Source organism: Asparagus officinalis, chromosome 3 (assembly GCF_001876935.1).
Source record: "Asparagus officinalis chromosome 3, Aspof.V1, whole genome shotgun sequence".
Taxonomy (NCBI): Eukaryota; Viridiplantae; Streptophyta; class Magnoliopsida; order Asparagales; family Asparagaceae; genus Asparagus; species Asparagus officinalis.
This window is the reverse complement of record NC_033796.1, coordinates 104070799-104081303: the sequence shown is the minus strand read 5'-3', so window position 1 is coordinate 104081303 and position 10505 is coordinate 104070799. Positions and strand designations below refer to the sequence as shown.

The 10505-nt window shown below is 38.0% G+C and overlaps 1 protein-coding gene across 4 annotated transcripts; it reads left to right on the top strand.

Annotated features, from left to right (window-relative positions):
* LOC109835622 (histone-lysine N-methyltransferase, H3 lysine-9 specific SUVH6-like) lies at window positions 233–8909 on the top strand. 4 transcript variants are annotated; one of them, XR_002245631.1, is made up of 2 exons: window positions 233–3750; window positions 8303–8909. XR_002245631.1 is itself a non-coding variant. In XM_020403591.1 (2 exons), the coding sequence occupies exon 2, from the start codon at window positions 444–446 to the stop codon at window positions 3693–3695; it is 3252 nt and encodes a 1083-aa protein (XP_020259180.1). In that variant the 5' UTR covers window positions 235–326; window positions 425–443; the 3' UTR covers window positions 3696–3877. The 4 variants fall into 4 exon arrangements, 1 of the variants encoding a protein (XP_020259180.1); XR_002245630.1 differs by having other exon boundaries at window positions 8293–8909; XR_002245629.1 differs by having other exon boundaries at window positions 233–3757; window positions 8293–8909.

The following is a 10505-nucleotide window of genomic DNA, read 5'->3' as shown; positions in this document are numbered from 1 at the left end:
TAACCATTTTTTTAACAAGACGAGTTTTAAGAGAGAAATCATAAGTAAAGCGTATTTGGGTCATTGATGGACCAAACTGCGATAACCCTAGGATTTGAGGACTAACGAGCCGTTATTGACGGACTAGTAGTGTGGAGCTATCAAAGATTGAGGGACTAATAGTAAATATCCCATGTAATTTTTTTTTAATAAAAAAAAAGTCTGCCCTCATTACCGACCACAAATCCTCGTCCCCTTCTCATTTCATCTGCACTCTCCACTTCACAACCTGTAACTAACTCCACCCAAAAAACCCAAATCTCGACCGTTATTTTTTTCCTAATCAGGTAAAATTTCGATCCCTCTCTTCCATCGATCCCCCATCACTCGATCCCCTACCAATTAAGCTCCCCTCCGTTCAAAGATTTCTCCTTTTTTGGCGCAGGAGCTGGATTCCGTCGGCGATGTCGCCGCTTCCGCCTAGGGTTCCGATCAACATCAAGAGGAGAGCCGTCTCCGCCGTCCGCGACTTCCCTAAGGGCTGCGGTGTTAAGGTAACCTCAAACCCTAGCCCTAGCGAGGCGGATGCTGATGCCGCCTCTGAAGCGAGTAGCTCGCTTAAGGTCCCGAAAGAGGGCTTGAATGGTTCTGCTAAGGCTCTGATCGATTCGGAGGAGTTACGAGCTGAAAAGGGGGGGATTGAAGGGAAAAGCTTGGAGCTTGCTAACCCTAACCCTGAGGAGAAGGAGGAGGAGATTGAAGGGAAAGATTTGGAGCCGCCTAACCCGAAGGAGGCAGTGGGGGAGATTGAAGGGAATGATTTGGGGCTCCCTAACCCTAAACTGAACGGGGATGTTGAAGGGAATGAGTTGGCGCTCCCAAACCCTAATCCTAGCCCAGAGGAGAAGAAAGGGATGATTGAAGGGAAGGATGCGGAGCTGCCGAATGACGAGGTGGTGAAGGTTATTGGGCATGTGGAGGACGAGGAGGGGATGAGGCATTTGAAGAAACGTGCGGATGAGGAGGATGTTAAGGAGGAGAAGTTGAATGCGAAGAGATTTGTTGGTTTGAAGAGGAGGAAGGTCTCGGCGGTTCGAGACTTTCCTCTTGGATGTGGGAGAGCTTCTTCTAAGAATTCGAATGCGGGACCCATTGCTTCCTCTGAGAGCGAGAGCAAGAGCAAGAGCAGGGCTGTCAATGATGATGAGGTGAGAATGAACGTCGTAGAGGCCAAGAACTCGGTTGAGGATGCGGTGAGAGAGAAAGATGAAACGCAAATCGGAGAAACAAATGTTGATGCCGTTATTAAGAGACTTGAAGAAGACGGGGTTTTGCCTGGTGAAAAGCACATGGCCAAGGTTAAAAATAGTGAGGGCAAGCAAGTTAATGCTAAGGAGAAGAAAGCCTTGCTGAAGAAAAAGGATGTTATGGAAGGTTCGGGCAGTGTTTCTTCTTTAGAAGCGATCGAGATGAAGAGAACTGGGAGGATCACCGAGGAAATGGAGGAATCGGACGAGGATAAGGATGAGTTTAGGATAGTGAGGCGGCAAGTTCACAGGGACAGTGATGATTTTCAAAAGAGTAGCTCGAGCGAGAGTACATTGGAAGGTCAAAGAGCGAAGAAATTGTTGATTCAATCTTCTAAGAAGAAGTTGGAAGCTAGTGATGTGAGACCAGCTAGAAATAGTCTTCAGGGTAAAGGATTGCGAGAAGAAAAAGTAGGCAGGAGTTTGGTAGAGAAACCAGTAGATAAGGGATCCATCAAGAGAGTGAAAGAACGTGACGAGTATTTGGAAGTTTTGGGGGATAAGGAAATCGTGCACGCTTTGATGGCTGCTGATAACTGTCCATGGAGGAAGGGGAAAAAGTCAGTTGCTACCATTTCCCATTCTATCACTCCAAGAGTCAAAGCAAAGAAAGCAAAACGATTGTTAGGTAGCAATTCTGCTTCTGCCTCCGGCAAAAAATCTGTATATGCACATGAAAATAGAGTGGATATGGAGGATGAACAAGAATCCCAGCTTCAGAATGATGAAAATGAAATGGCCCTCGCCCTTTATGATGGACCCCAAGAGTTATCTATCACTATGACTCCATCTGTCCCTCCTCAACTAACTCACAAAGACGGAAGCAATGAAGAGGGCACCAGTCGCATGATGGTTAAGAAAACTCTTCGAACGTTTCAATTGATGTTTAGGAAGCTCTTAAAAATGGAAGAAGCAAACTCAAAGGAAAATGAAAAGAGTCAGAGGATTGATTTAATGGCTGCTGGTATGTTAAAAAAGAATAAAGAATGGGTAAACCATGATGGTGAGGCAATAATAGGACATGTACCCGGAGTTGAGGTTGGTGATGAATTTCACTACAGGGTGGAGCTCTCTATCATCGGAATTCATCGTCCTTTTCAAGGCGGAATTGATTACACGAAGAAAAATGGTGTGCATCTTGCAACAAGTATTGTGTCATCTGGGGGTTACCCTGATGATGTAGCTAGTTCAGATGTTTTGATATATTCCGGTTCAGGAGGAAATGCAGCTGGTGGAGACAAACCAGCAGGAGATCAGAAACTTGAACGGGGAAACCTGGCTTTAAAGAACAGTATAGCTGCACAAACACCTGTACGGGTTGTTTATGGTTCTAAAGAGCTTGTTAAAAGTGATTCCCGTGGTTCAAAACCCAAGATGGTGGCCACCTTTATCTATGACGGGCTGTACATAGTTGAGAAATTCTGGCCAGAGTTGAACAATAAGGGTTTTAGTGTTTTCAAGTTTCAGTTGAGGAGAATGGCAGGGCAACCTGAAATTGCTTTAAAAGAAATCAAGAAGTCGAAGAAGTCAAAAGAACGGGAAGGCCTTTGTGTGAAAGATATATCCAATGGAAAAGAAAGGAGACCCATTTGTGCAGTGAATACGGTCGATAGTGAACAGCCAATGCCTTTTAAATATATTTCTAAGGTCATGTACCCTTCATGGTATGTCAAGAAACCTCCAATGGGCTGCGATTGCAAAAACGGGTGCTCGGATACTGAGAAATGTGCTTGTGCGATGAAGAATGGTGGAGAAATTCCGTTTAACCACAATGGCGCTATTGTTAACGCGAAGCCCCTTGTTTATGAGTGTGGTCCTTCTTGCAAGTGCCCTCCTTCATGCCACAATAGGGTCAGTCAACATGGTATTAAACTACCACTGGAGATTTTCAAGACTAGCAAAAGGGGTTGGGGAGTGAGATCCTTGTACTCGATTCCTTCTGGCACTTTCGTGTGCGAGTATATAGGAGAAATGCTTGAGGATGCAGATGCTGAGAAGAGGACGACCAATGATGAATATCTCTTTGATATAGGGCATAACTATGAAGACCGTGCTCTGTGGGAGGGTCTGCCAAGTTATATACCGGGTCTGGAGTTAGATGCTACCTCTGAGATTGCCTCTGAGATGAAGGATGATGGTTTCACAATCGATGCAGCTGAGTTTGGAAATATTGGCAGATTTATTAACCATAGCTGTTCGCCCAACCTTTACGCACAAAATTTGCTTTATGATCATGATGATAAGAGAATGCCTCACGTAGCTTTCTTTGCTATTGATAATATCCCTCCACTTCAGGAGCTGACGTATCATTACAATTACACTATCGATCAAGTCCGAGATTCAGAAGGCAACATTAAAGAGAAAGAATGTCTATGCGGTTCTTCTGAGTGCATTGGCAGGCTTTATTGACTGAGGCGGTTTTGAGATGTACATTTCTCGACTTCCTCTGTTGGCCTTCATGAAGGTAAAAGGTATGCCCTTTTTTTAGAAGTGTTTTCCAGGTCTTTCTTGTTGTGAATTGATATACTTAGAATTTGATGCCATCTTTCTGCTTGATATATGAATACACTATATCCACGAGCATAGTTACATAGCAGGTCGTGGTACGAATTCGGGCATGCAATTCACCACTTAGAAAATTTGGATTTGAGGGGTTAGCTTGCTTCAGTATGCAAGTTTGATACATGATACATCGTAAATATGTTTTTGGGGCACTTACCATTAGTGTATAATAGAAAGCTAGAAACTAAAAAGCTAATTATGCATCACGATATTTTTTTCATACAAAATACTCAAATGATTCTCTTTATGGAGTTTGTTCTCTTTCTTTAGACTGTCCTCTCATTTCCAATGAGGTTCTTTTTTCTTTTTCTTTTTTTTGGGAGTTTTTTCCCCACAGTTCGTTCTGGGATGATGATTTCATTTCGTGTTTTATTAACATAGGGATTTAGTTACGGTAAAGTCATTGACTGAATATTCTATAATGCGCCTCCCTTCAATCTATTGCGCACATCTCACTGCATCTTGCGCATTTGCACTTAAACGGACTTTGTCTCCCGCATACTTGTGAGTTTTACGCTAATTTTGGGGAACCAATTTGTGTATTGAAGAGAATTGGTTAGCAAATGTATTGGGAATCGATTCACATGAACTATACAACGCGGTTTTTTTTGTGTGGTGGTGGGTGGGGTGGGGGTGGGGGGTCCTAGGCGGATTACACAACTTGAATCTCACATATACACATTTGACACAATTTTATACAGTTATATTTATAGCATACTTGGTTTTTAGTTCCGTTCAGGCCCTCAATTTGATTGAACTTGGTAGCAGAAGCTCTTCACTGTTTTTTCCTTGGTCTCTATAGTGGTAATGTTAAATAGCAAAATGATATTCAGGAGTAGGATTAGCATAAATTTAAGTATCAATTAAATTAATGAACCAATATCTGCTGAGCCTTCCCCCAGTGCTAGTTGTTTCGCATCGTTACTGATCACTTCAAACAGCAACAACGAGATTGGATGGTAGATAAATCCAGCCAGTCAGCTAGATTGGAGGTAAAACTCAGTTTTGCAACTGTGCTGGGATCCTATTACTAAAAAAATCCATACCAACCTGGTTGAGGTTCCAACTCTGGCTAAGACCTACTTTCATGCCTCTTTAGATTTCCGGTATCGTTGGCATCTGCTCCTGTGCATGTCTCATTGTTTCATGACATTGCACCAAAGGATGTAAACAAATACAGACAAGCCAGATTGAATTTGATTCATTAGTCGTATTTTAGCGAATGTGGAACCGAGGCCTTAAGTTTGAATGAAGGCTCATTTCTAGTTGGAGCTCCTGCTTCAGTGCTTAATAGACTGCTAATAGTTTCTGGATCACTGGTAATCTGCAAGCCTATTCCGATTTCGTTGCATGCTTTTTTGTATTCTTTTGAAAAGAAAAATCTTAACCTTATTGCCAAGGTGAGAAAGGATACATTTTGGTATTTTATTTGCTGCATAAGGATAACTAGATATTGGACTCCTGAATTGTCCTAGGTAATTTAATCATTTTCAGTTTGGCAGTACTACTTGAGTCATTTGCTCATGCTATCTTAGGCTAGACTTCGTGTCCAAAAAAAAAATTATTTTAACCCAAAAGTGTTTTTCCAAAAGTTATCATTTTTCCAAAAATACTACCCATTGAAAAATAATATTTTTCCTAAAAAATATTTTTAAAAAAGTTTGCTCTCAAAAAATATTTATGTTAACAAAATTTTATATTTTTACCAAAAATATTATGTTAACTAAAATATAATTTTATGTATAAATATATTTTTGTTGTACAATATTATTTTTATGAAAAGTAATGTTTTTTAAAATTATTTTTTGAACAACATTATTTTTATTGCCTAAATTTAAATTCTTAAAGTTAATTGAAATGTAATATTCCTCCAAAACGAATTAAAATTACAAGAATTTTAAAATTCCATTTTTTAAGAAAGTAAAAAAGAAATTGTTTCTTTAAAATTTAAAATTTTCAAAAAATATTAAAATTGACTAATATTTTTCCAATTTATTAAAGGTAGGAGGCAACTTACATACGAGGAGTTACAAATAGAACCAAACTGCTGTTATGCAAGTTGTGAATTTTAAAAATTGAACTAAACAGTTGCCCCCTAAATACACACCCTTAAATTGGTTGTGTTATGCAATTTTGTTTAACTGAAATAATGTTAAGAGACACGTATTTAATTATTATGACCATCGTTTTTTTCCAAGTCCTCTTTGCTATTATTTGTATTGAAGTTGCTACATTGGAGGTTGTAGCTTTTGAAGTCTAGTATTTTTCTATTAGTTTGATCAAAGTTCTTTAATTGTATACATTATTGTGTGTGTTGTTTCCTTAGACATTGATTTTTATGCAACAATTTAGTAGAAAATGCAAGACCAAAATACGTGGTCAAAGGAAATGTGTACGGGAAAATGTAGTTGAAGATAAAGAAATAGAGTTGGTTAGTATAATTGTGGATTTCATGATGATGTTAGTAGGAGCATAGTATAGTGTGATGGAAGGTGTTGTGTGAAGGAGGCATGGAGGAAACTATAAGTCAACAATTTAACGGGTGGTGCTTCGAGCGTTTATCAAGATCGGAAAGTATTATGTCAAGCTAGACGATTCCACTACTATTTATGCGGGAGATAACAAATGGAAATGGTTTGAGGTAATATAATAACTTATGCTTTGAATACATAGGTATTCATCATCTAAATACTTAATGCCTTTGTTTCCATCGGTTGATTGTTTGGGTGTGCTTGGAGCTCTGGATTGACACACATTAAATGATTGTGCCTCTTGACGACTGGTCTAGATATCGAGACAGAAGGGCGATATCATCGCCAGTGTGATAATGTCCTATCCGTGTGATCTAAATCTTGAGCTTGCCTAAGTTTTACCTGGTTTAGAGGGATCCCTATCAGATCATTCCATTCTTCGTTATGCTCTGCAGAGGCCTAACAGTGGGTCATACTTAGGACACCAACTTTCTTTGATACAAAGACTCATGGGAGAATTATTCATGCTTTTTCTATTCGTCATAATTTCATAAGAGATGAAAATATGGAAGAGGATGATCTATTAGATGCGGTGGAGCAGTAGCTCGAAAATGTAGAGATACGCGATAGTAATAAAGATCACGATTACATTACAAGTACTCAAGAAACAGATGAATGGAATATGTCTACAGACAATATTGTTATGGTGATGTTCGGTGAATACCAAGGTCGAGCTTGTGCTACTAGAGACTTCATGTAGATTTTACTGTAAACAATATGTAGAATTCGCGACTTGATTTTAAGTGTTGGGGTCGTAATGTTTTCCAGTAGACTTCAGGTAGATTTTTACTAAGTTGTTCCAAATCAAATTATTATTCAACTAAGTATGATTAGTCTGTTTTAGTGCTTATGAAGCTTATTAAAAAATTAAGGTGTAGTGCTTCCCAACGTATGCGGATTTCTTTTTCCTAATATTTGGTATACTACTTATAGTATACCTACCTATTTTCAGGAATTATTGTGTTTATTGGAATTTCTTGATGGGAGACTATTTTTAAATTTAGAATTCATGTTTGCTAGGCTATGTTGGATTTTATTTCTAGTAAGTTGAATTTATGTTGATATTTAGTTTGATCAATGAGACTGTGCAATGTTTAATACTATGTTTCACACATATGCAGTGTGCCTAATATACATGTTTATTGATGAATTAGTGTTTTAACTATTAGCGACTCTGTCGAGGGGTTATTATCAATGTTCTATTTATTTCCTTTACCTTTGATGTTCAAAATTCATACTTATTCTATTTCTATTTGTTTTAGTAATCAAATTTATTTGCTGAATGGAGGACACTTTATATAATATTGTCAATTAGTTTGGACTTTTGAAAACCCACATCACTTCTGTATTACTGTAAGATTTCTCGTTCCTGTCACAGAGCCTTAAGGTCTGTTTGGCAAACCCTAAAAATTGGGCTAGGACTAAACCTAACCTAGTTTGGGATTTTTTGTTTTCTTATTGGCAAAAATCGGGCCAGTATAGGCCAAGAAAAGGGGCCTAAAACTAGTTCTGTTTTTTATCCACCCTCCCTTGGATAGAAAAAGAATCAGTTTACCCCAAAACTGGGTCAAGATCAATCCTAGCTCAGTTTTGAGGGAATTTGCCCTACAGGCCCTTAAGTTGAACTGAGGACTGCAATGCTGTCAGTTGTTAAACTCAAAAACACCACAGGTGATGTACTCCTTCTGTGATTTGCAGCTTGTATAATATCTTGTGATCATGTTGAGAGTTTTGCTCGCTTTGTTTCTACAATGTGAAATTTTCTTGTAGTTTCCATCAGCTGAAGATTTTTCATGTTTTTTTTCAATCAGCTATTGATTATTTGTTGAACAACTTTGAATTTGGCAAATCCATCCTTTTCATGTATTTGTGCATTTGTCTCAGTATGCTTTTGTGTTTCCTATGATTTTAAGGAAAATTTAGATGCCCGGGCATATTCAAACAAAGTTAATTGAGAGTCGAGATAATATTCGTGTATTAGTGGGTGTTGATAGAGCAGCTGGTGAGGGTCCAAAGCGAATTGAAGATTCCGTTGTAGCCATGGATGCGGTACGTGCACATGAAGTGGAGAGCTATATAGCAAGGAGCCTTCTAAATCTTCATTTTCCGAATCTAATAAGAAGCTAAAAAGACACTGTTTAGTAGATTTTGTGAGAAGTAAGAAAAATTTGGAGGGTGAGAGAGACATGCCAAGGTGTCTAAAGCGTCAGGTATTCTTCTGTATTAAGTTTTAAGAGTTGTTAAGAGGCTCATGAATGATATTATGGATGAGTTTCAAATGCTGAATGGTCTTCCTGACGATGACGAAGAGGTTCGTGAATGATGCTATAGATGAGTTTCGAATTCTAAAGAAGCCTCGTGATGATGGCGAGTTAGAATGGATTTCCGCTATATCTTAAGAACCCGACTTTGTAGGGAGATGATGAAATTTGTAGGGAGAGTTCAACTATGTTTTTGTGTTTTGATGGTGATTTTAGATGTTAAGAGTCTTCAAAATATTGGGTTTATACTTTGCTTGGGTGATTTTCTACTATACATTCTAGTTAGAGAAAATTTGGTAGCATTGGTATCAAGAATGGAAGTGATCATCGATAGTGAGATAGTCACCTCTCACCACACACTTAAAGGTGCTCACTTGAAAATGATCATCACTTGATTACTCATTAGATAAGTAGATTGGAGGTAACTATCTTTCTATAGACCAAATTTGGTCATTGATATCAAGGAGCCCTATATTCGTCCTCTTGTTATTACCTTTTATAATGTGGATTTGAATAATGAGCATATATATGCGAGTTAATTGGGGGTGTGTGAGACGGCATATACCAAGAGCAAAGTTGGTTATTGGTAGTGAGATGGTTACATCTTAGCCCCTCATCTACAGAGATTACCTTTAATGTAAAGTGATCTCTTGTATCTTTTTAATTTTACGAACTTTAGAGAAGGGTTTGAGATGTGGTGACTTCATACCAACGGCTAACTTTGTCTTCGATACCAAGGATATCCATATACATCTGTGTATGTGAAGCTAGAATAAATTTAAGTGGATAGGAGCCTTTGTTTGCTAACTTTTTCATTCTTTGATTTTATTTTGAGATTCGTATTATGTATTAAGGTTTTTGGGATGTGTACCTTGGTATGTATAATTTCCTCTTAATGTCAAAGCAAAATCAATGGATGAAAAGATTGGTGAACAAGATTCTTTGTCCATTTTAGTTTATTCTAGTTTACAAAGCATGTGTGTGTACTTTGTATAAGCATGCACGTGCCCGCGCGCACACGTGTGTGTGGAGGTTAATGGGTATGATATGAAATATGAAGGAATCCTCTCATATGTAATGAGGTGGCTCAATTGGCAACCAAGTATTATTAAGAGCTTTCTCTGTCATTTATTAACTTAGTGGAGATTAAGCCACATCATTCTCATATGAGAATCCCCTTATATAACGAGGATGTACATGTGTATATGTATGTGTCTTGAGTGTACGTGTGGATATATGTATGTACATATGTATGGAGTTGTGCTGTGCTAGTAGCATCCAGGATGCGAATACTATAGACTCAAATTCAAATTTTGGGCTCACAATTGAATATCCAAACCATGAGATATGATCTACTGCACATTAATTACATATAAATAAAATTTTAGAGGATTTTGACATGTTGCATCATGTACCAAGGGGTAAAAAATTGTCAATAGTCTAAAAATTCTCAAACGTTGATCTTAACGATCTAAGATGCATGGTTAGAAAGTCGAAATTCTCTGAGATTTTGCTTATAGGGAGTTCAGGTATAGTAGATCACATCCCATGATGTGGATTTCAATTTGTGTACCCTAAATTTGAATTTGAGTCAAAAGTATCCGTGTCTTGTATATTGTAGATAGTAGTATAGCCACTTTATTATAAGGAGCAATATTTTCCCAAAATTTGAAAAAGTGAGAGTGGACCTGTGGGTTACATGAAGAATTGATCAAACAATACATATTATACATCTTCACATCTTTATATTGCTCAGAAAAAAACTGATTTGATTTATTTCAATAAGTATTAGAATTTTTAGAGACCATAAAGAGCTATACTTTATTCATAAAGAGCTATATTTTAGTGTAAAGAGCTATACTTTC

Coding starts and splice junctions, on each gene's coding strand:
- LOC109835622 (XM_020403591.1), top strand. CDS start 444: ATGTCGCCGCTTCCGCCTAGGGTTCCGATCAACATCAAGAGGAGAGCC.